General features: G+C 40.4%; 1 protein-coding gene across 1 annotated transcript in view; it reads right to left on the minus strand.

Annotated features, from left to right (window-relative positions):
* TTC39B (tetratricopeptide repeat domain 39B) overlaps positions 1-24,144 on the minus strand; it is a 74,600-nt gene extending 50,456 nt beyond the window's left edge. Inside the window, exons 1-2 of the mRNA XM_021525530.3 lie at positions 23,999-24,144; positions 477-511 (exon numbers count right to left, since the gene is read on the minus strand). Coding sequence (XP_021381205.2) covers positions 477-511; positions 23,999-24,046 — 83 coding nt within the window. The 5' untranslated portion in view covers positions 24,047-24,144. The remainder of the gene's footprint in view (positions 1-476; positions 512-23,998) is intronic.
* Between the last annotated feature and the right edge of the window lie 2,905 nt (positions 24,145-27,049).

A 27,049-nucleotide genomic window follows, 5' to 3' on the forward strand; every position in this document is an offset into this window, starting at 1 on the left:
TCATCACAGTTTAAGAAAGGTGTTGCTTCAGCATGAGATCTTACACCAGAGAAGTGATGATCTCACTTCATTAGGGGAAAAATCTGTGCAGCAGTACATTATAAAGACATAGGAACTTCCATTTGAAAATCTTACTTAGATGGTCTTACATAATGTATGATCCAAAACTTTCCTAATGATGTTAAGTGACTATATTTTCACAATGCAAAAGTGTCTAGAGCTATCAGTATGTAACTCAGTTACTAGATTTCCTGGTTTAATTGTTCACAATTTTCACATTTGTTGGCAAATATTTCATCACATATATCAACCTAATCATACTTCATTTCTCAGCTCTTGAGGAACTTAACTGTTCTGAAAAATGTGAATGTAGCCAGTGCATATAAAATTATGCTTCCCTGTAATGGTGTGCACACAGTATTCCATTTCTCTATAAGGAGTTTCAACAAACACACATTTTAAAAAATTCTACTTACACAGGGATGTTTTCATAGGCATCTTCAAAGTTTTCCTGCAGAAGAAAGAAAGAAGTTTCAATCTAATGTGTATTATGTTTTGTAACACAGGAGAAATTTACCATTACCAAGTAGCACTTACTTCTGCAATAGACAGTAATCATCAGAATAGTCACAGTCTACTGACCATTTACTAAGCTTTCACTGCAAATCATTATACAGACAGATTTCCTATGGGCCCACTACATCAGACTACAGCTGAATGAAACCAAAGATCTTTTCCTTTTTAGATCCTAAGCTTCTACCATGTAAATCACAGAAGGCAATACAGGCTTATGCCTCAGGAGTTCATGCTGCATACATGACATATTCAGGATGCAGTAGCTGAACAATATAATCTACACATGAAACGAAAGGTGCTCTGTGCATATACCTGGTACTCAGAGTACATACAAATGGTCTGAAATGCATGACAGATAGCATGCACATACAGCCAGCTCCCACATTAAAAGCTGTTATGTGAACAGATTAGTCCAGAAATTTAGAAATTGTTTCTTTCCACCTAGATTCAAAGCTCTTTCAACCTAGGTTCAAATTTCAAATTGAAATAAAGGAAGAAATGCACAAATGTAAAAATGGGCAGAGCAGCTTAGCTCTAGGATAATTAATTTCTGTATCCAGTTTAAAAAATTGGGCTCTAGAAGTGAGTAGCAAGGACAAATGGGCTACAACACTCCCACACATATCCTTCTCCAGTTCACTTTCCAGTCTCTGGCAACCCCATGTAATCAAGGCCCAAATACAGTCTGACAATGCTGTGATTTTCAGTAGGTCTCTGTTCGAAATACCAGTCCAATTTCCTCAATCCCACATAGACTTTGTTTTATTCATGAATTATAACATTAGTAAGGAATTCCATGAGCCTGATACCCATTTTGTGCAAAGTAAGAATTTCTACTTGGACCTGGCCCCAGCTACCTTTGTTTAACAATTCCTAGTTGTATTTATTCAAAAACAGTAAAGAATCAATTAGTATTTGCTCTTTCCTTGACACAAAGGACAAGAGTCTTTTTTCAGACATTCTACTCAAGAAAAACAAATACCTGAACACAAACTAGTACCAAGAGAAACAGTTTGACAACTATCTTGCGCAATACAATGCTGGTTAATGCTGCAATCTGCAGATTTTTAGTGCACTTTTTCCAGAGTACATATCCATCCACGAATTTAAAACATATATATGTAAAACTGCCACTAGATGGCATGACTCAGACTTTTACACAGCCGAAAATCACAAGATTTAGCAAAATAAAGCTGTCTCAAAATTGTGTTTCTTGAATTGCATAGTCTTCTGTTTTGTTTGTTTCATAATTGCGTTATTTCTTTAAATCTTTATGATCTATCATTTTCAAGATGCAAACGGGCTTAAAAACAACTAAGTTTACATAACTCAGAGATACTAATATGTTTTATGAAGCAAAGAAAGTGAAAATCAGACAGACACATAAATGGACACAGTGTACTAATAAGAAAAATAGAAGAGTTCCTGCACTCTAGCAATGAGATCAGAAACCACCCACAATTCACAGACAATTCACCTCTCAAGCTTCACAAAAGCAGCATGTAAGGGAGATTCTTTCACTAATACAAGGACCTCGATCAGTACCTAAACTTCTGTTGTGATGCACTGGAAGAAAGAAGAAACAACTTCTTGCCTTATTAGAGATCCTAGCAACAAATGTGAACTCTATCTGCTTCCACATTCATCATAAATCAACTAGAAGGGAATTTCAGACTACATCCTGTGATACTGTTATTTTAAGTTCAGTATACTCTACTGTTGTTTTAAGTTGAATAAATGTTTTATCAAGCTAAGTGTTTAAACACTGCTCTTTTCCAAGCGAAGCTGGCCAATTTGATCAATCTAAACTATTCCTTTAAAATTCAGATTTATGATAAGCTATGACTACCAAGTAAAGTATGAAGCATCTAGGTTCTCCCCACTGAAAACAACATCACTTCAAAAAACTAAATTCAGTAGTATCTAGATACACCAGCTACAATTTGCATACTGATTGGGCAAAGGAAACAAAGCCCCACCAAAAGTGTTAACTCAAAACTACAAATATAACATGAATAAGGGTCCTTTTTAATTTGACAGATAAATAAGACCACATAAAATAATAATGCATTCCTACCCAGCATTTAATAGTATTGCTCAACCACACTGTTTGTCCTTTTCACAGCTTTATTTTGTCAGTATTAAATAAACAATAGTTTTAAGGTGACTTGAAAAACTACAAACTTATCTGTAACACCCTCTTTGGGAAACACACATATTAAGATATTGCAAAGCATGGAAATCTATGAAGACAGTTGCATATTTAGCAGGCACATGCACTTCAAGATGTTTTTGTCAAAACTTCTGTTCAAGTATGGGTACATCCTCACTACTATTTTATCCTTTTGTCTTTTTGACTCACACCATCCTTCTTCTCAAAAGGGCATTGAAAGTAATGCACAGGAAACCCAATCTCTGGCCTCAGGCATGCTGCCCTGCCTATTCACCGCCTGCAGCTGTCTATGGAAAGCTCAGTTACCAGTTTGGAAGTTCGTGATTGAATTCTACATGAAGAGAAAAAGGCTCCACTAAGAGGTCTAAATTTTCTAACCGAAAAGAAAGGATAACACACCTTTCACTGCATTCACATTAAAATTATCATTCTGCATGTGGATTCATCCCACAGCACTTAAGGGATTTTAAATAAAACTAACAAGCTCAGAAGCAGCTTCCTAAAATTACAGGAGAGGCTTCCTATTGACCCTGGCTAAAAGTTGGCAGACTCAGCTGAAATAGCACTAGCATATACATTGCATGTGGGAGTATGCATTAAACTTCTTCTCCCTTGGTAATACTGAACACAGGAAACACATGCAATCGTGAGAAGACAATGGGCGAGGTATAACAAGAAACTGACCTACAATGCTAATAATATCAACAGAGGCTACAGAAGACCTTCCATATGGTCTTTGTTTTGTTATAGATGAGTAATGTAATAGTTGGCTCTCAAAATTAAGAGATAGATATTATTTGGATGTTAGAGGTCCTAGCATCAAATAGCGATGTTACTGTAATATGTCCTCCCACAGTCCTCTCTCCCCTCCCTCTGGTAATAGCCTTAGTAGTCAGGGCATTTGGAGAAGGCCAGTTTGTTACCAGGAGGCGTGGTGTAACAACACCTGACCTCCAACGTAAGATGTAAGAAAGTAATCTCCACCAATGGATTGCAGAGAAGGAGTTGATATATATATTTTTTTTTCCCTTTTCTGTTATGAAATTTTGTGACTATTTTTTTTCTCCTTAGCCAGGACTACATTAAAAATCATTCAAAGAAACTCATTGCTAAGAATTTTACATTTCAGGTCCACAAAGTGATAACTTAAAATCACTGCACATTTAAAAGTTACCAAACATTACAGCAATATGAAAGCTCCTTAGAATATTACATTACTCCTGAATACCAAACAACAGCATGCAATCTCTCCACTTAGCTGACTTGACTGAACTGAGAACTGCCAATTGAAGCTGGAAAATCACAAAGAAAGCAACACAACAGGCAAAACTCCCAGATGTACAAGTCAAGAAGACCCTTGCCCAGGTGAAGACCCAGCCCTGTGATTATGGAAATCACTAATTAAATAGAAGGGCCGTACTTGGGAGGTTGCTAACACTGAACTTTCTGTCTAAATAGCATAGGAATAGCATAGGAAGGTATCTAAATAGCATAGGAAGCCTGCAAGGGCATACTTGACTTGTGGAATGCCTCTGAGCACCCAGGCTTGTGCAACTCTGAAATAAATAATTAGTGTCTCTCTTGTGGAATTATTAGCTTGTTGTACATCAGTTAACAACTCTGATTTTTGTGGACATTTTTGTGGATTTTTTGTGAAATATCAGAAATTACTACTTCATAAAAAAGAATGACAGAGGTGAACAACAGAGCAACTCATCAGTCTTAAATAACAAAAATTTAGCTTGTAAGACTGTTCAGTCCAAAATAAATACATTCAGCTATGAAAATTGTGTTTGATTCATCTGCAGTTAAAAGAAGTAGAGTAACACAGCTAACACACATCTACAAACTGCAGATACTACCTGCATGAACTAAAAAAAGAAAAGTAGTTCTGAGAACTTGACTTATGAAATAATCTGTTAATATGCAGGAAAGGTCTCCATAACAATCAGATGGCAGTGGACAGAACAACTGTTGCTTAAATGGCCAGTTGCATGAGAAAACCCAACTCAGGACTACATATTTTCCGATATGTTAGGAAACAAAATCCCCAGCATTACAGCAGGACCCGAAAGCTAATTTGTCACATATCTTCAGCTAATTTATAAAGTATTGATGTAAAGAATAAGTATTTTAAAGTGCACTATAAAGTGCTTAAAAATCCTAACTTTTTAGCTACTGTTTCATTAGACTTCATAGCAATTTCTTACAGAAAAGAGCAGTCTACTCTACAAACCAGCAGAAAATAAAATGGAAGTTAAACTACATCTTTATGTTTACCGACAAAAAACCCCCAAACATAGGAGAGAAACATCATTTCAATGCTGCCTTGGCAGAGAAACAACCTGGAGGAGCAAAAGAAGGAAAAGATATCTCCATCTCTTCATCCCTGCCACCTACACATGCCTTATTTGACACTTCAACACCAGATCCTGGTATTAACAATTAATAGCCTAGGAACAGAAACAAATGAATAACACTCAGTTCAAAGGGGAAGGAGATGATGAAGCTGTTACAAAACAGGAAAATTATTTCCCCTTACCAGAGACAGAAATAGCCTTGAGGCAGCAAGAATGGTATGAAAAGGCAAAAGTTCTGCTCTACACGGTACAACCAATTTTCACATGAAAAGCAAAAAATGAAATTAATTTCTCTAAAAGAAAAAATGCACATATTTTTGTGGTTACATATTATTTCATATTTATTGGTTTGAAATATAACCACGACTCATCCGCTTTTTAAAAACTCTCAAGATTATTTGCCTAAAATAAGAGTGTTTTTTCCAGAGAGCTGAGTGGCCAGACAATGGTGGTGGTTTTGGAGAAGCTGTGTTTTCCATTGCAGAAGAAGAACTTCAGTAATCAGAAGCCAAAGATCAGACTTAGTAGTTCAGAATTACTTATTCACTCTCATCTAAATAGAACATGCCACATTCAAGACTTGACTGGGCGACATGCTTTAACAAAAAACACCAAAACTAAACCACAAAAACAAGACACCAAATATCACAAAAAACACATTCACACACCAAGAAGAAATGAGGAACTGGTAAGGTAAAACTCACTTTTGCTAGAAATTAGGTTAACTAAAGAGCTGATAAACAATTAGAAATTAAAACAAATTTCTGTGTCATTTAGCCCAAAAATTAGATGCCAGTAACCACAAGAACAAAGGTTTCTCCATGACAGTCTAGAAAGCAAAGGCCTTTTGATGCTGCTAGTTACCCAAACATTTCCAGAAGATACAAGAAAATTGAGTCTTAAAAAAAAAAAATCTACCCTCCATTTTTTTACAGAGAACAGACATTTGCAATGGAAACAAGTGTTATAATTAAGAGCACATGTGGACAGTTCCTACTCTGACTTCAGATGCATGCAGCCAGATGATTCTTAGACAGCCACACTGTATAAAACAGGGCAGGACGAAGAACAAACCTCAGCCAAATGAACTGCAGTCAGACGTGGCTGGCTGCATACCAGAGGCAGCCTCAAAATGACAGTTTTTCTGAACCTACTTGTAATGATGGGGCACCAGGCAGTCACATTTTAATAAACTGATATCACTCTCACCTGCTGTGAACAACTGGATGAGCTTCTACTGTTTTAAACGGCACCCCTCCCTCATGACTGAAAAGTGGAAATCAGCAGATTCAGTTACACACTCGCCAAGTACAGCATTATGATCACTTTACTTTGATTGACATACAAATGGATGCTGTCAACAGTTATCCATTATCAGATTCATCTCCAACATGCTGCACAAGAAAGCAGAATAGTTTCAGTTTAAAGTTGGCTAAACACCAAGACAACTTTACTTACTGTTTACAGTGGCACCTTCTTGCTATTCAACCTGCAGTTGTTTCTACACAGGAAGCACTTCTAAGAGGCAGAATCATAGGGTAGTAGCATAGAACTTCACTGCAGCAATAATGCTTTGATCTTCCTAGCTGATCACCTTTCCTGTTGGTCTCACACAAACCTCCTTGGTCACCCCTAAGACCAAAGGAGTGTAATATAGCTTCTATTTGTTTGAAAGCAGTACCAGAAAAAAAAAACCAAACCAAAATAGAGACAGAACAAACAAACTACATACTCAATCAGGAGTTTAACATTCAGTACACTTGCACCAAAGTGCACTCTGTTGAGTTGTAGGGAGAGACGCAGCAGCACTCCTTGTAGAAAATCTCTGCAAATACTGCATATGATTCTACTCTTGACAACTTCATTACACAAAGCTGATTGCCAAGCAATCCTAAACTGAAAGACAAATATAAACAACCATCTTGTCTGGATACGTCTTCTTTTTCCTGTTGAAGGAAGAGAGATTTGAGAAGAATGCAAAGGCAACTAAGGAGCCTGAGAAGACAGAAAGAATACACAAGCATTCTTCTCAAAATAGATACTACTACACAAGGGAAAACACTAAATTTTTCCTTCTTAGCCATAAGAAAGATTATTCAATCAAATTAATCCTTCTTGCAGCAGACAAGCCTCTAAGTATTGCAAGAACTTAGTGTCAAGCTCATCAGCTTTTGTAAAATTTTGTACCATCATCCAGCCATTTCACAGAAATTGTATAAAACCCCACTGGAATAAAAAATAATTTTAGGAGGCTATTTATTATATTTATAAAGTTAGCAAGAGTTCTACTACATCTTTCTCATCCTAATAATTCCAACACCATAACCAGTAAGTACTAGTTACAGCTGTATTTTCCAGGACACTAATGTGGATGAGATACCACTGCTGAAAGACCATTCTGATAAATATTTTCCTACTTCCAGCCATATGGCTTAACAATAAACTTTCAATAAACTGTTGGCTTCCAAATAAGACAAATCAGTTATTATTTTTCATTCAGTGAAAGAGGTAAACACAACGTAATTTCAGAGACACAGACAGAGAGTACTTTCAGACACTAACTGAAGGTAGAGCAGCAGAAACAGAGCAAGTGTTTACTCTCTCAACATAGGCAGTCAAGACATGAGCAAATTGAAAGCCTCTAGCCACATTGCAACTCAAACCAAAAAGCTTGGTCTTTCTCAATCTGGCAAGGTTAGTATTGTGCAGCCAGTGACTTACCACCTACTCTAGTTCAGAACTGGCTCTCTCTCATCAAGTTTAACTTTCCATGACTCAGTAACATTTACAGAAACTTCAATTCAGTTTAGTCAAAGGATCACTAGACAGTTTGCTGCTAACAAAATATTATCACTTTAAGAGATACAGTATCAATAGATAAGAAGCCAAGATACTTTTTTGCCTTCACGTGAGTCAACACAACCTACCAAATAAAATAAAAAGTTACATGGAGAGGAAAGAAAAACATGACTGGAAGATCTATTTAACACCAGAACAAACAAACACCAGAGCTCTTCTTGGAGGTGGAATATCTTGCTTCCTGTCTTAAAAGGGCAGGTCTATTTAGGGGTCTCATCTAACCTTCCCATCTTTAGTCCCATAATTCAGTCTTCGTGATGTGACCGATAAGGCACAACCTGAGAGTTTTTACTTATACATAACTCACATATATCAGGATGGATTAAACACACAGACATATCAGGATGGATTCAACACACAGACATAATGAAAGTTAAGCTGCAACTACAATTAAGAGACAGCCTTGACTCAAGAAACAGACATAGTGGAGTCTACCTACCTCCCACTAAATTAGATATCTAGAGGAAGAGCATATTGTGTTGTCCTGGACTTTACTAAGCAATTTCATATAAAGTTGCTTGATACTTCCTGCTTCCAATGGATGTCTAAAGATACCTGGAAAAACCCTAATTATGGTTCACCATGCACTTAATATAGACTATGCGGACAAAATCAAATTACAGCTTCCTTAGAGAGATATTTTGGCAGTTTTCCAGAATGCTTATCAACTACCATGTAACCAACAATCCTACATTAACTCTCATTAAAGACACAATACCTTGCCACTGGTAATATTAATATAGTCCAGAGATGACCCCAAGCTAGGGAACAGAACAGGCTTACCTCATATTAAAAACAATCTCCCTCTAACTAATAAAGCCTAGCTTCATCTAGAACTAATAAAAGAGGATGAAAGGGACATTAAAATTAGTATCTTAGGTTTTAACTTCCTCCTGTCTTCCTCAGGTTAAGTATTTGTTTGACTACACAGCTGATCACTCATTTGTAAATAAGCATTATAATAGCAGTTACCACATATTTAGCACCAGCAGGTTCTATTTTATAGTGAAAAGCAATTTAAGTTATTTTTCTTAACTGGCTCATTTCCTTTAAAAGAAGACTGCAGTGATGCTAATTCCAACAACCCTATTTTTGATAAAGTTGTTCCTACTTCAGAACTTCGAAGTCTCTGTATTTTCTGATCCATTAGCAGTACTAATTGCAGTAACAGAAGAGACCTTTAGAAATCAACATTATCTGTAGTTAAAAGTGGCTGTAATACAAGATCAAAGCAGTGACTTTTGTCCAGAGTACAGCTTGTTCTCTCTGTGCAAAATCAGCTTCCATCTCTTCAGAAAACTACTTTATATATTTTCATTAACAGAAAAGCATTGTCTCAAGGTTGTGGCAATTTAACTTCATTACTAGTATAAAATTAATTAATTATTAACTGCTTTATACATGCTTTCTAAGGAGTTCATTCTTTTCAACAGAAAAAAAGCCAAACACCTAACACAGAAATACAGTGTCACATTCAGACCAAATGTCACATTAAATTACACTAAGCAGAATCAGATCTTGATTTAACCACCCAGTAAGCTAAAGTGTTCGTTCTTCCTGGGCTACTTACAGACAAACAGAAAAAGAACACATTCTCATTTGAAGTTACAATAATTCTTACAAAAAAACCCAGAAAACCCTAAAGTAAAACAGGAAAACCCTACACGTAACACAAAAATTTAATTAACATAAAGTACTAGTTAGCCTATTAATGTCCCCATAATTTTTGGTAATGTGGCAAGTGTCCATGTAACCTACAGCTTTCCTTCTGTCATACTCCCCCAATGTCAATTCTTCATCCAGTCCACCCCCAAGCAGAGCATGGTATTTCTTCAGGTATTGCAGGACAGCTGCAGAATCCAGAATAGAGACCTACCAAATGGACTACACAGGTGCTCTGAAAGCAGCATGTGTTTCCCAGTCAAAGTTGTAACATTCAACAGACATTTGTAGTTCCAGCCCCCAGGATGCACACCCTCCACTACAGCTTACTGACGTAATGGGGAATTTATAGCCTTTGAAAAGTCCAGATGGCATGTAATAACAAGGACAGGATTAATGCACAGTTGTTACCAGATTTGTCACTCCTTCTACTCAAAGGGCCACTTTACCACAAATGTAAGTTTACAGTATGTAAACAGCATGTACAGCATGCCTCTAGGCAGCTGTTTATGCACACACACTCCTTCCTCCTACTCCTGAGTACTCATGAGCAATCAGAGCACTGGTTCCTCTACAGCAAGCCCACACCACAGCAAGGGTCTCTGGCTCTCATGACTCATATATTGGCAAAGGAAATCCTGCACATCCACACGATGGTTCAACCCAAAGCACACAACCTCCTCTTACACAGTTCTTCCTTCTGCCAGCACCCAGAGACACAGAACAGGAGAAAGCCAGAAACATTACATGAGGTGTAGAGAACTTCTTTTAAATTATGGAAAGAGAAGTATCAGATAGACAAATTTTCCAGGCTGCCAGGAAACTACTTATGTCATAGCTGATCTCTACCTATTACTGGCATCCTTATTCGTTTTCACTTTAGCCCACAGTCTACTAGAAAGTTTTTTTCAATTTGTGAACACTGTTTCAAAAGCTTTTGAAATTTCACATGGATTTTTAAATTACTTTTTCAGACCACACAAACATTTACCAAAGGGTGAGTTTTTTTTCATGTTAGAAAGACACAATTTAGGCCAAATTCTGCAACTATTAAAATCTAAGGTCAGTAGGTATCAGACCTCGCATGCATAAACTGAAAAGACCAAGTGGTATGGTATGATCTACCACAAAACTGATACAGAGTTTACCTTCCCAGCATAAAACTGCTTTATCTCATCTACAGCAAAGACCAGACCTAAAATAAAGTAAACATATCAGACACAAAACCTTCAGTCAAGGACAAGAAGAGCATGTTTCAGAGACAACTGCAAAGGCAAGCCCTGTGTCTATGGTTGCCATCACAAGATGTAACCTCAGCTTCCCCTTCTTGCACTCTACCTGTCCTCCTAACACCAGAGGTCTTCCACAAACATCAAACACAAAGCAGCATGTTATGTTTAAAAAATAAAAAGAAACTAAGCCAAAATAGCCACACTGGATGTCAGCTCTTTCAATGATGTCAGGTGACTTCCTTTCTCTACTCAAACAGAAGAACACACACACTGACAGGAATTCAAGGCAATACAAATCCCATTGGCCAAGACAAGCAGCTTTTTATAGAGAAACTACAGGACCACAAACTGCGTTCCATGTTGCAACTCAAACTATTTGGAGAAAGTACATAAGCCGCTTCCACTACGCAATCTCTAGTCTTTATCCGCATGATGTTTTCTTTACAATTCCTTCAGTTGTGCCCATGCACAGCTACTTGTGATGACACACCTGTAAGATGAACATCCTGGCTGATTCAGCATGAAACCCCCAATGCAGGGCACCATGAACACACACCTGTACAGTCTATCAACTAACTTCTTGCCTACGTTCCCTTACAGACCTGAACACCCTCCTCTTCACTCACACACATTACTATCTAAAATCACAAGCAGTTTTTCAGTGCTCCAGTGTACAAATTCACAAGACTAACTAAGGAAGCAGTTAGGAGGAGTCTTTCACAGTGGAACTCTGAACTGCAGAAGAGAATAAATACAGAGCATGATTTCCAGGAAGACCCTCCTATATGGGACCTGATTTGTGGCACTGACATGACCCTGTATTTCTATTTCCAGTTCACAAAAAAGAACAAAGCTGGGGAAACCTGCATTTAGTTTGCACTTCCAGTCCAGATATAACTTAATGAACTCAGCAGCTAAAAATCACACTGTTCAAAAAGGTAAAATGGACTTTTAAACAACCTACTTTTTTTATTTTAACTTGGATTTTAAGATTCCTTTGGTGTCACTTGCTGAGAAATATATTCACTCTAAAGCTTAACTATACAACTTCCATCATCCCTTCATCTCGGCATGACTTGAAATTACATAGTTCACATTTAGCAGAAGATACAGCAATTTGGCAAAGCATCAAACCAAGTATGCTGTCTTCTAGAAGTGAATAGCCATGAGCTACCCCATATTTTCCAGAGCTATAACCATGCGTGGCACTTCAATCCAAATGACATTAAAAAACAGACACTGAGCTGCTACTGAATGTCTCTTTCCCCAGGTTTTAAGAAAACTTTACTTAAGTTCAGTAGACCACCCCGTAACTTCAGTGGTGTCAAGTAGGACTATACAGCCAGCTACATTTAACTGGATTTCTCAGAGCTGCACTTGATTTTCTGCGTAAGATTCCCCATCTGGACACGACACAGTTTAAATATTCTTTAGCAATATGCTTACACCATCAAGTCTTACCTTAAAATTCTTTCTCTGGACCAAACCACACACTTAAATTTAGGCAGACTGCTTTGTCTCCAAAGTTTAGTTCCTAAGCTTTTCACTCTTCTTTTGAAAAGGAACATAATAATTAACATCATAATCTATTAACATTAATATAATATTTAGATTAAAATGTCTCAAACAGTGCTGTTCTCCCTCAATGCAGTTAACAAAATTACTTTTCAAAATACTCCTCTTACTGAGAAGAGCCAGAAAAGCTGTACTTCATTAAGTACTCAGTTATGCTACAGTTCATCAAAAAAGTCAGAAAATACTTAAGTTTCACATCCCATATTATATATTACTTTTCTCAACATCATTATTTTAAATTGCTTTTGTAAATTACTGATTCCTCAAATTAAGTTGGGAGGGTTTTGTCAAAAATTAACTTCAGTTTTTGCATGTTTCTTCAGCTCCTTCTAGCCAGCTTAGCTAGAAGAACTTTGAACATATGTGTAAGATGCCTCACTCTGCTGGTTTTGGCTAGGGTCGAGTTCATTTTCTCTACAGTAGCCAGTATAGGGCTGTCTTTTGAATTTGTGCTGAACACAAGAGTTGATACTATAGACACATTTCTATTACTGCTGAGAGGGGCTTACCCACAGGCTTTCTGTTTTCTGCTTTTTGTATTCCAGTTTGGGGTGCATGGGAGGTTGGGAGGGGACGCAGCAGGAGCAGGTGACCCAAACTGACCAAAGGGATATTACAGACTAGGTGGCATCATGCTCAGTACATAAAAGGGAGGAAGAAGAAGAAAGTAGGACAGTCAATGGAGTGATGGTGTTTGTCTTCCCAAGTCACTGTCACTTGGGATGGAGCCCTGCTCTCCTGGCAATGGCTGGACACCTGCCTGCCCATGGGAAGCAGTGCATTAACTCCTTGGTTTGCTTTGCTTTTGTGCACTGCTTTTGCTTTCTCTATTAACCTGCCTTTATCTCAACCCATGAGGTTCTCTACCTTTTACCCTTCTGATTCTTTCTCCAGTCTCACTGGTGGGGTAGTGAGCAAACAGCTGTGTGAGCTGTCAGCTGGGCTTAAACAATAATATACACCTAAAAAGAGATGGATTTACTAAGTCCACAACTAGTAATTCTACCTCTCCCCCATATTTCCAGTGGCAAGCTTAGGTTTTGCCACAGGATCTTAGAGTAGCTGTTTAACCATAAATAGCTATATATACTAAAGAGAAGTGGAAAAAAAAAAAAAGAAAAATATTCAATATTCTCCAGCCCTGGAAACTTAGTAAGTTTGCAGAAGAGGGAAAAAAAACCAAACAAACAAAAAAAAAACCCAAACAAAACAAACAAACAAAAAACCAAAACAACGACAAAAAAAACAAAACAGAAAACCCCCCAAAACAACAAAAATCCCCACCACCAAACCAAAACATAAATATCAAAAACAAAACAGAAAATGACACAGCCACAAAGCCATTACCAGCTTTACATTACAGTTTTACCAACTGCTGCCCCACTGGATTTGATAACAGTCCTAAGGGAGAGAATCCAGATAAAACATCTTCATCTTAGTCCATTATTTCTTGGTGAAAATAAAAGTCAGTGTGATATACTCTACCATCACTATAATCCCACTTTGCTCAACTAAAATTAATAGAAATATTTTTTCTTTCCTCTGGCCTACTACTAGTTACATACAAGTATTCCTACTCACCTATCAAACACTACAACTTGTAGAAGAACCATTGCTGTCAAGAATTGCCAGATACACATTTATTTTCAGAAACAGGTTTTCCACTAACCTCTTCTCTGTTTGGATGACAGACTGTCCTCGTTCACCCTTCAATAAGAGGATTTCTGGAGAACAAGAGTGCGTGTGAGGTTGACTTCTGGGGATGACAAGAAGTCAAAAGAGTGATGCACATCCAAACACTGGCTTGCAAAAGTTTATATACCACTCTATTGCAAAGTGAATGCATAAGAGAACTGGAATAAAAGCATGATACATTCACTGCATCACAACAAAAAATACCATTGCTACTAAAATATTAGATTATCTTGCCATAGTATGTGGTAACAGCATCACACTTCCTTACTCCAGAATATGATGACAAGAAAGTCTTTACTAGCTTGATAAGAAAACAAACATTAGCACTTGGTGTTTGGGCCTTGGTGTTAAGTCCACATGTCCGTGATATTTACTTACTGTTGACTTAGCAGAAACCTTTTTTTTTTTAACCTGAGAGGGCTTAGAAAAGCAGAAGGAATTTTCAGTTCTTACAGATTCTCCCATTTCTGACTATTTAAGCAGATAATTGACTAACTGTGGCACACAGGTCTTGGCCATGTCCAGGCTCTAATCAAAACACATACTAACAGCAACATCTATCCAATTCTCAGACTGCTTCTCAAGTCTTTAGCTGCACAGTTTTGCTCCTTTTTCAAAATGAGAGCAGTGATCTATCATTTCTGTTCCCTCGAATATCATACTGTTTCTATTAATCCAGAAGAAATAGTATTTGTTGAAATTACTGCCCACTAGATGGACATGGTGTGCTGGGCAGTATTCCTGCCAGCCTGCCACCAAAAACTGTGATCTTATCTCTACCTCCTGTGCTGGTGTCACACAGAAAAGAAAGTCATACTAGTTGCAATAGCAACTAGTTGCAGTATGTCCTTATGGTTAGGCAAGCTATGGAAGACTTACTTAAGACAGGAGGCACAAGATCAGACATGTCTATGGCCTACTCCTATATTGAGTCATCCTGGTCCATGCTGTGAAGTAATGTATAGGCTGCCAAGAAACCAACTCCTTTTCTCTTTCAACACACAACCACTTTGCCAAGAGAGGGGGCCTAGCAAGAACCTTTATCCAAGCCTAGGCATCAACTTCTGGCAGTTTCAACAAGCTCATCTGGTCTCAAGGGTTTTCCAAGCACATTGGCACCAATATGCAAAAGAAGAACATTTGCAGAACCAAACCTGTTTCCACAAAGTTATAACTCTCACATGGATTGACTGGAACTGAAAGAAGAAAACCATCCCCCTTTAAGCTTATATATGAAACAGAACTGGCTTCCCATGTAGGTTGTGTAAGAAACAGAGCTGTCTTTCTTGAGTTGTGGATGGCTCAACCCTGGCGGTGTTCAAGGCTAGGATGGAAAAGGCCTTGAGCAACCTGGTCGTGTAGGAGGTGTACCTGTCCTGGGTGGGAGGATTGGGTCCAGATGATGTTTCATGTCCATTCAATCCCTTAACATTCTGTGATTCTACAGAGGCTGGCAAGTTATTAGCTACAATTACTAAGGCAGTTGTACAATTTAGAATTGCAATGACAGTAACTTCCACCGCTCCAAGAAAAGGCTACATTAAAAGATATTGGATGCTACTTCCCACACCAGAATAGCAACAGTTCAATATACAAACAATACCCAAAACCTTAAGAAAAAAAAGCTAACTCTTCCTTTTGGTTATACTGTTTTCCATTCATATACAAGTATCACCACCTCACACCCCTCCTCCAATTAAAAAAAAAAACAAAAAACACCCAAACAAACAAAAACAACCCAAAAACCAAATCAAACCTCAGCCTCAGAAAAGAAGTAAAGGCAAAATTTACTTCCCTTTTAAAATTCACTTCATAGGTACATAGCTTTCCCAGTTTACATCAGCTCTACCCCCCTAAGAGGCACATGGTGCTTTCTACAGTGATCCCACATTTTCCCATATCTTCTGTACATTTTATCACTTGCTCTGTGGAGAAACAGCTCACAGGTTAATAATAGTGAATACTAAATAAGAAAATTTAATTGGAATTCTCCATACTCCTTTTTCCCTCCAGTAAATCAACAAAGACTCAGGGTTTTTTAATGCAATCAGCTTTCAGATTTGGCCGCAGTCAGACAAGGAATGCAAATGCGTGACTCTAGGAAGCAAGTAAGAAATAGAAAAACACAAAAAACAAAAGTAAGCCATCTAAGAACAGCATAGGTAAGATAAAATTGGAGTACACATCCTTATTTTGAATAGTAGTCACAAGGAAACACAGACCTCTCAATAGTACACCTATAAGTAAAGCTAAATTTTGTTTGAACTTAAGAACTTCAGAATCTTGGAAGCATAGATAGCGACCTAATTTTTTTTAATAAAAAAGAAATTACTAGTCATGTCTAGTTTTCCATTTGAGCTCTTGAAATAGAATGGTCCTTATCTTAGATGCAGATGTGCTCTGACACTAGGAAAGACCAACACCAAGAACCAGGAAAAACAGATGAGCCATGTGCCAAAGCACAACACTTTGGGAAAAGCAGGCAAGAGGAGTACAAATTTTACATTATTCAGTTGACTAAAGTGTATTTCTCAAGGAAACAAAACCATACAAGTTAGATGAGTTAGATTTTTTTTTTTTAATTATCCTTCAAGAGAGAAAGCACCCCTACTACTGCTTCCCAATTCCAGATTTCCAACACATCTGGTTTTTAAGGTAAGAAAGGCACCACAATAGCTTGCTTCCAGTTTCTCAAAGTCTCTGTGGAAATGCAGCTACCACCATCTTGAGACTGCTGAAGAATCCTCAGCATAAACAGGAGAAAGAAAATAGCCAGTGCTGCACATACTATAACTTATTCTAAAGTACATTATTATATTAAGCTACTGATGTAAAGAAGCATACCACTAGGAGGTTCTTTCAGCATAAGAGCAGCAGCTGCTGCAGCAGTGGATGAAACTCTTGAGTACTTAAACCAAGTACTAACCGGCTTTTGAATTAAAGATGATGCTGGTTTCATTTGAAATTAGCTCTGAAGATCAACTGTCCAGGCTGGTAAAGCCAGCCTATACAGTGTTTATCCCTGCTTGGGCAGTTCAAGAGAGTACACCATGCATCATAAGACCTTCATTACCTAAATTTTCCTTAATAGCTTAGTTTAGAGATGAGGCACAGATTAGCTGAATTGGTCAAGCTGTCCTTAATACAAGCCTATCATGGCTTGTACCTACAACTAAGCCAGCAACTAAATACCACACAGATGCTCTCTCACCCCATCACACCTCGTGTTCCCCATCCCATCCCCCTGACCCCGGCAGGGCTGTGTTTCAACCCTGAGGCAGTCAGTTCCAGGTGTACTTGACACCTCTCTAAGCAGAAGTGAAAGCAAACTGTGGCCTACACGTCCGCTGCCAAAGGGATTGAGAAAAATACACTAACAATATCAGTTGTGCCACCACTTGGCTGCCTTTGACTCCAGCTGCCATCGAAGCCCCAGCACATCCAGTACAGCAGCACTGAGAGGTGGCATGACTTCAATCAGGCCACAAGAGTCTCCTGTCAGATTCCACTCTCACTTAGACTTGACTGCTTATATGGTGCTATCAGAGGATAAGTGTGTCCTGCTGATCACTCCTTGGTTCAGGAGTCGACTGATCAGATTCTGGGTGAGAATCATGGCATCTCTGCTGGTGCTAGGCAGAGAAACCAAGAGCCCACTGGTACCCTTTAATCCCTTGAAATGTACTCTCCTGAGGTAGCCTGTGCCAAGGATATACAGGGCCCCTGGGGCCATCATAGTATGGTGCTTTTGCCACTCATTCCCAGTCAAGTTCACTTCAGCCTCCAATAGTCAGCTACCAGGATGCCCTTGTCCTTTGTCACTCCAAAAGTACAAATGAGTTCTTTATAGCTTCACTCTGCACTGGTGTTTGCTAGAGCCTTATACACCCATGGGTCTGACATGCTAGGTTATCGGATCCAGACATGGTTGCCCCACTCCTCCAACTGGCTGGAGCATGCCCCACACCCCCTCCCCCGGTCACTGGACTGTCCACTTCATATAAATAAAATGAGATTAGAATTTCTTTCCCAAAAATTAGGAGTAAGATAAGACCTTTTACTCTGGTAAACTGCCCACAGGATACTGGAGGAACAACTTTCCTGGTAAAAAACCTTCTGGGATTCTTTCCCTACAACTCAGGTACCAGTGCCTCTAGGGCTGAAGATAGGTCTTCTATCCCACTTTCTCACATCTACTCTGTGATCCCTCAGATAAAAACACAAAGCAACCCACTGAGTCTACCGTCTACATCCTCTCTCTTGAGCAGAAGAACATTTACTCTTAACAGCAAAGATACTGGCCAATACAGATGGGGAGTAGGATCTATATTTTGTTGTTGTTGTTGTTGCTGGAACTTCTTAGAACAGTTTTTCCCATTTCTCAACCAGTTTTTCCACAGCAAATCCACAGTGACTCAGTATTGCCAGAGTTGGCAAGCCACTTTGCCCACCATCACTGCCTCTTTGTCTCCCCAGCTACCCAGTTTTGTCTCATTACCACCAATAAACTGCCACATAACAATGGTGCATGGTGCGTGTTACTCATATTACCACCCCTGTCAGTCATGTACACAGGATTTCACCTGGATCTGTGAGTAACTGCACATTGTTTTGGTCATAATAAATCATCTCTAGCATTGTTAATTCTCTCAGGTACTGGACATGATGATCCCACTAGTCTGGGTGGCATATAACATGTCCCTTGAAGGGATACCTCTCTTTCACACTTGACAGGAGTCACCTCCAGAGGCTGATGACTTGTATCCTTTTCCTAACTGCCTTGTTAATGCCCCCTTCTGTAGAAAATAATCCCACCTGCTTCTCTACTCTAAAATTTCAGGCTACTAACCCTGTTACTGCAGCACCAAAGCAGGCAGGTAACAATGTGCTCATCTGGAGGATGGGTAAAGTCTCTTCACATATTTCACACTCACACATAAGGTATTGAATTGTTGTCTCTTTTCTGTCTTTTCCTCCTACTCTTGCAATAACCCTGCTTCACCCTACTTTACTATGAGCTTTCTTCTCTGTTCATTTCTTCTTGTTTATATGAGTGGCTGATACCTGTAAGGGTTGCTCCAGTTGCAATGCCCATCAATGGAGTTAGAGCCTGTCACCTTCTTGACATATTTAAAGATCTTCTCTTCCTCTGATGCTACTGAGCAGGACTTTCCCTTCATGAAGCCATACTGGCTCTGATACCTGCACTGTCCTTTGGATGTTTTTCAGTAATTCCCAGAACAATCTTCTCCACACTTTTACTGGTCACTGAAGTGAGACTGAGAGGCCTGTAATTTCCAGAATCACCTTCATAGTCCCTTCTCCTGGGAAAATGTTAGCCAAGATTGCAATTGACTGGTACTTTTGATATCTGTTAACATATCACTTAATGCAAGGGAGGTAGCATTGAACTACTTACTCAGCCAACACCCTAATCGGTCTAATTGTTTCAGTGCTACTCCTGTGGCATCAGAAGGGCTGTTGGGATTCTTTTTGAGGGACCCCAAAGTATAAAATTGTCATTACAGTCTGGTTTATAGTGATGAACATATTCTCCAGATTCTCAAGACCATTTAAAAATTATTGAAAGAGATCTTGTGATGAATGACATCAGCCAGCTCTTTTGAGTACTTGTGGCTGAATCCCATCAGGCCCCACAGACTTCTGGGGATCCAGCTAGTTTTTCTTTCTTACAGCCATGGTCCTCCAGCTCAGGGTGCAGGGACATGCTTACCCCTTTTTCAGTATTGACAAGAGAAGCAAAGAAAGTGTTAACCATCTCTGCCTTGTCTGTGTTTGTTTGTGAAGTGCTCATCCTCATCATGTAATGGGATAACATTATTTCTGCATTGCCTTTTGCTACTGACATATCAAACGGCAAAACCTTTTTTTAATTCTTGTGACAGTCCTGGCCATCTTCAACTCCAGCTGAGCATTGAACACACAGATTTTCTCCTTACAATGGGGAGCAGCATCTCTAATCCTCTCATGTCACTAATATAACAAATGCTTTTAAAAATTTGTTCTAACATGTTATAGTCAGATTTGTTATTACCTGAACTCATCATACCTTCCATTTGACATGAGAAAAAGGTTTAACACCAGTCATCAACCAAGTATCACACAACCACTCATTTGCTCTCCTCTCTTACCAGTGAGATGGGAATAAGATTGGGTGGAAAAGGTAAATCCATGGGATGAGATAAAGACAGTTTAATAATTGAAAAAAAGTAAAAGTAATAACAGTATAAAACGGAGAAAGAGAAAGGAAAATAACCCAAGGGAAAGAAGCGATACACAATACAATTTCTCCCTGCCTGCTGACTGATACCCAGACTGCCCCCAAGCAGTGATTGGCTCCCCCCCAAGCCAACTCCCCCCAGTTTATATATTGGGCATGATATTCAAGGGTATGGAATATACAGGTCACCCATCCTGGCCATGCTCCCTCACAGCTTCTTGTGCACCTGGTTGCTGGCAGCGCATGAGGCACTGAAAGTTCTTGGTTTAGGGTAAGCACTACTTAGCAACAGCTAGAAATCACTGTTGTTCAAAGGATGCTCATACTAAATCCAAAACACAGCATAGCACCAATTAACTCTATCCCAGAAAAAGTCAGGACAAACCTTAGAGTTTACCACAGCAAGGGCACCAAATCACCTTCAGATCTGTAAATAATCCTTAGTCTGGCTCCCTTCAGCCAAGCAAGGAATTCTTTTAGCATCTAGATGCTTCTTAATCATAAATCTTTCTGTCTTGCCACAACCCTCAGATAAACAAGGACCGCGACTGGGTTTGTGGGTTAATTTTTTTTTTAATTGATAGGGAATCCCCAAGTAACCAATTAAGCTGGCTTTAAGACTTTGAAAAACCAGGGCAGCAAAGAGTGAACTTAATGGGAAGCAGATCTGGTCCGCTATTTTAAGTAATCTTCAGACAGTGGTGGGGGGGATGGGAAAAGGGTGGATGGGGAGAAGAATTAAAGTTTTGCTTGAAGACTCTCCAGTGGCTGGGAATGCTACTATGCCCTTAAGTGTATCTGTTCTAGATTGCCAGCCCATTCCAAAGGAATACCAGTGTGAATTCTTTTAGGTGGTGAAGTCAGTGTCATATAGCAGTTTAGGTGATGGTTTATCAGGTTTGAGTTCACAACTAGCCACACCACAGGTGAACACTTCGATTGCATATAATCAGGAACTGCTTCCTAGCAGAGAATGACCACAAACACATTTCAACACCACAGAAGCAACACTCACTCAGGAAAATCCTGAATTTAACAGCTATTTGTTTTCCCAGATAGCATACCCTTAACATTATCTCATTTATACAGCCTCTTGGTCTTAGGTCTCTGGTTCCTCTTGGTGGGTTTCTTTTCCTTTAAATAAAAAACCACCAATGGACTAATACACTTATGTTAGTTTAAAAAAATCCAAGGATTTATTTACGCTTCATGCCATTTTCTCGATGCTCACACTGGAAAGCTACAGCTGCAGCCAACAAGACATAAATCAGAAAAAAAAATAAAACAACCGCCATAAAACCCCAAACAAACAAAAAGAAAAACAAAAACCCAAACAAACAAAAACCCCATGGTATCTAGCACTTCCTTGAGCTGCAAGAAGCATGAGGAAAAGCACAAACTTTATTCAGGGACAGACTACAGCAGGGGGCAGCTGCCTGGTACCTTATGCTTGGACTTTAGAAGAAGGGTTCTTGCTGTTAAGTAGAAAACAACTTCAAGGTTTAGATTAACATATTCCTCTTCAAAGCTTCAGGGGCGAAGAACCATTCATAAGTCCCTGCAAAGCAAAATTCTATGCTAAAAGCTATGTTCATATAGTACTAAGCATGCACACTTAAATCAGGAAGAAGAGCTCCCATCTGCCATGTTCTATGTAAACAATACTATTTAGATGCACATAGCTCATAAAGGCTTATAAGTGTTCTGCTACTTCTGTATCTCAGCATCACAGCCACTGCAAACAACAAAAAAAATGCTGACTCTTAAAAACAACTACCATGTGCAAAAAATCACAACAAGCTTATTAGTAAAGAGACTATACTGAACCTGTAGGCAAAGAGAGTCTACAGTAGTCTAGACAACTTCTGTTACGAAAGCAGTGACCATCCCCTCTCCTCCTGAACTCTGGAATGTGACCACAAAACATCAAAGTACTTTCTGCATTACCACTATAGGTCTGTTTCAGATTCCAAAGAATCAAGCACTAAGCAAATCAAGCACACGCAAAGAGCATGAGATCTTTTAGGTTTACACTAAGTAAATTTTACACTTTTTTTAAGGTACTGCTCAAATAATGCCTCTTTCATGGGCTTTTATGCCTACCTTTTAATTCTATTTTTTTTTTTTTTTGCATGGCAGCTTCTTTTCCTTTAAAAAAACATTAGCATTTAACACCAAACTTAATGAAGTATATTCTTTCCTACTGTTCATACAGAACAGCTGGGCTACAACAAAGTTGCTGAACACCTGTTTCAACAGCTGTGAATTCCAACTATTTGCTTACTGGGAGAGCTGCAAGAACTAGTTAATAACATTTTTCTCCCTCCTCTGGAAAAAAATTTCAGCTTCAGAGGGATGACTTTATCATTTTGCAGTGATTCACTCTGGTATACAATGAAATTCAAGCATTTCACATCCTCTTCACTGTTGCCACATATAACCTTGGGAAGCAGAAACTTTCACAGCATGCTCTGAAATACAGGCTAACATATATTGCCATTCCCTAATCAAGAACAAGCTAGTTCCACTGAACTACACAGCGTAGCAAGTCCTACGTAAACATTAGTCACTTACCACATCGTACAAAATATTGCCACACCTCAAACACTGGGCTCTGAAAAAAACCCCAATCTATTAAGTACTCATTCATAAAGTGTCTTCAGCAAAATTTGGGCTGATTTGCCTTGCCAGTCTTCCTGAAGAAGCTGCTGGATGCACACATCATTCATTCCAGACTGTGCAGTCAAAAATCAAGTCTATGTTGCCACACGTGCCTGCCAGGACTGCATGTATCTGTGTATCTGTGTTTAAAAGCACGCCCCAGTTAAAACTGTCACAGTTTGGCGGTAGCATTCTCAAAAGCTCATCTAGGACAATACTTTCCAATCACCAGTTTCCAAGAGGTGTTGTCAAGGAATCCTGCTACCGCGTTCTCCTACACTGACAGTGTAACAAGGAAAATCTTCAAGTTCAAGCGATCGTTTGAAAGGGTTTCTGTCTGGGCTGTTTGAAGGACGCTTAATAAAACAACGGTGAAATTAAAAACACATTTTACATAAGCTACAGCTCTGACCAGCTGCATTTCGCAGGCAGAGAAAGTGCCCGGGGCAGACCCCAGGCACACGGGGCCCTCTCGGGCACCCCGACAGCGAGGCCTGGCCAAGCGCACCGCGGGGTCGCCGCTGCCCGCGCACCGCACCTCGCCCGCGGGGCGCACGGCGGAGCGGCGGCGCGGCACCCGCGCACGGAGCAGCGCAGGAGCCGGGGGTAAACAAAACATTAAAAAAAAAAAAAAAAGAAAAGAAAAGAAAAAAAGGAAGAAATCAAGAAAGGATACTTGAAAAAGAAAAAAAGGCAAATGAGAGGGATGTGGGAAGGGGCAGCTTGCGGCCCCGCTGCCGGGACAACTCTCCCCAACTCCAGGCGACGGACTCGCCTCTAGAGCGGCGGTCAGGCCTGCCCCTATCCTGTCCGGCCGCCCGGCCCCGCCGCGGAGCAGGTGGGTGACCGGACGGCGGGCGCACAGGCGCCCCTGCCGCATCTCCCCCGCCGCCGCCGCGCCGGCGGGGACGGCCGCTCGCTGCCCTCCCGCCCGGAGCCCCTCGGCAGCCGCCCTCCGGTTTACCTCCTCGCCGCCGCCGCTCTCCTCCGTGCCGTTTCCTACACTCGCCATGTTCCCTCTCCGCTGCCCGCCGCGAGAGATCTCTGCGGCCGCCGGGCGCCGTCCGCGGCTCACAGCCCGGTGGCGGCACCGCCCCCCGCCCTTCCCGGCCGCCCCCGCTCGATCCGGCCCGGTCTGGCCCGGCCCCGCTGCTCCCGCCCGGGCCGCCCGGGCCGCGCTCGCCGCCCCGTCCCGCCCCGCCGCCCCGGCGGCCGCGCCCCCTCGTTTGCATGGCAGCGCCCGCCCCCGCCGGTCGCGCCCGCCGGCCCTCGGCGCCCGCCCGCTCCGGGCCGGGGCGGCACGGCGTGCCCCGGGGCCGCCGGACCCGGGGGCCGTCCGAGTGCAGCTGGACGGGTCGGAGCAAGCGGAGCGTCGTCCCAAACTCATGCCGAAGCCCCCGTCCTTCCCCCACCTCCAGCCACGCTTCGCGCCACCGTGAGCGGCTTCACTGACCGAGGTGCCGCAGAGCTTCTCGCAGTCCTTCCCGCGGTGTCCTTTGCAGTGCCGGGTTACCTGAGCGGCAGCCCGGGCCGGTTCAGCGCCCCGAAACCAGCGGTGGCGGACTGGCGGTCTGTGCCGGGCGCCAGCAGCCTCGGCCGGGCTCTGCCGCGCCGGCTGGCCGGCTGCTCCAGGGAAGGGCAGCGCGGGCTGTGCTCGTGTGCGGAGGGGAGTGCAGACCCTGCCCCTCCGATGTTGTCAGTGACTACAGGTATTCAGTATCTGATGTCTGGGAGAAACTTGCGCTTCGGCTCCCAGTGGCCAGGATCTGGGGAAGAGCGGCTTCATCACCATACTGGCTATTGCAAAACAAGTCCACAAAGCAGCTCTCTGAAAACTTTTAGAGTCCCCCACCTGGCATTGTTCTGTCTTTGGTTCACAGTATCATAGTGATCTTTGCTCAAAATCTACCAATTTCCGCTTTTCTGTATTCTGCCAGCTGAGTTCAATGCCAACTGAAAGGCAGGAAGCATGATGCCCACTTCCTACTGGTTAGTTGTCTGTCACAGTCCTTGTTAAAAAAGTCCTTGTTAGTCTAGCTTCCATCAGAACCAGAGATAGATTACCAGAGAAAGAGAATTGAACAGATTCAGCTAACCAGGAGGAAGATACAGTCTAAGAGCTTTTTGCAAGATTTGAGAATATAGTCTAGATAGGTCCTTAAGACTAAGAACAGGCAGAAGTGTAGCCTTTCATTGTAGACTGACAACTGAAGTGTCCCCACTAACCTTAGACAGACGGATCTGCTATATCTGCTATTTTTACCCAGCTCAGCTAAGTAAAAAGGGGAGAGGAACCTAGCACAAATACATTCATCTTTCCTGCAAAATTCTGTTAGGGTACCACAGACACACTCTTCTCCCATTCTCATATTGCACTTGAATGACATATTGCATTTGAATGGCGTTCTCATATTTCACTTTACTGGAAACTTCCTGGAAGATACTCCAGTGATATTAATATTTTCTAGAATTGAACTGAAGCACATGAAATATACCAGTCATGCAAAAGCAGAAGACAGGCTCATACATGCTTTGTATTTGACTCACAGCACAGTCATTTCTGCCCACATCAGCTCCACCTGAAACCTTTTTTATGATGCTCACAAGAATTATTCTGCAACTTATCAATCTCTTTTGAAGAAATGATTCCCTTTCTGTTTTTCCACTTCAAAGGCAATCACTTTGAGGTATCTTTTAGCTTAAAGCAGCATACTACCTCTATTTCAAACCTAGTTTTTAACCATTATTATTATTTAGCAGAATACTGTGGGATATGCATTATATGTATAGGATAACAATTAATACATAAGGTCTGGATGAGAACTAGCTTTGCCATTCAGTAGAAGCCACACATGTAAGCAGTTATGCACTAGCAACAGAGAATAAAAACATAGCATGAGCATGATCAAGTTCTTGTAGAAACTGTTAATGTACTATAGCACCAACACTTCTACAGTTAGGTTGGGGAAATACCATCAATGTGCAGAGTGTTAAGTCATGCCTGGTTACTCTGTGTGTGGAAGACATAGCTCCATGAGTTAATGTACTCAGCAAGCTCAGGATCAAGGACTAGTTCATCACCATTTTGTCAAAATTAGCTCTTTATAGGTTTCATTTATATGATTATATTCTCTCTTCCCCACCAAGTCCTTTAGTTCATTTTTACTCTTGGGCTGATTGAGGGTGATATATATCAATAGCCTTTCTCCAGTCAGAACAAAGATGTATACTAAAATAATTGTGGAGGAGATGACTGCATCAAATCACATCTGATCAAGGTAGCTAAGGCAGGAAAATTACTGTTGAAGTCTGAATACAAGCCCTGGGAATGGCAGAGCCATTTGTGAGTTTTACTTGCTTTTTAGAAGCTTCCACAGTGCATGCTTTTACTAAAGTAATTTAATAATGTAATAATTGTCAAATATCAAAAAGGACATCTCAAAACCACACCCCAATTTGCTTTAATTGAGTTTAATTATTCCTCCCCTTCTCACTTGAAATGTAAGGATTAAAGAAAATCTTTGTAAATTCCTCTTACAGTTTTCCATTATAAAAACAAAACCAAACATATCACTTCTGAAGGAATATGAACAAAAATAATAGGTCTTAATCCTTTGAGAAGCCTGCAGCGGTTCTCAGCCAGGTCTTGTTTCTATCCATTTGACTGTAGGTGTCTTGCAGAAAGAATTAGGAAGATTATGAGTTTCATTGCTAATCTTTCAAAGAGTATTAAGGGAACATTCCAGTGGATATGCTGAAAGATTTTGCTGTGATCTGACAGAGGAGGCAAGACCTTGAGAGTCTGTTCTCTGTCAAGTATAGCTGGATAGAATTCCCACACAAAAAAGCCTGCCTACATGTTCCCCATTTTCACAGCCACAACTTTCATGCTTCTGTGTGTTAAAATTGTTTGGACATTTAATAACTCTTCTAGTGTAGCCTTTCACAGTATAGCTATTCACTGTGAATTTATCTCATTATAAGAATTCATGGGACAATTTGGAAAAAGAAGTAT

Source organism: Lonchura striata, chromosome Z, assembly GCF_046129695.1.
Source record: "Lonchura striata isolate bLonStr1 chromosome Z, bLonStr1.mat, whole genome shotgun sequence".
NCBI lineage: Eukaryota > Metazoa > Chordata > Aves > Passeriformes > Estrildidae > Lonchura > Lonchura striata.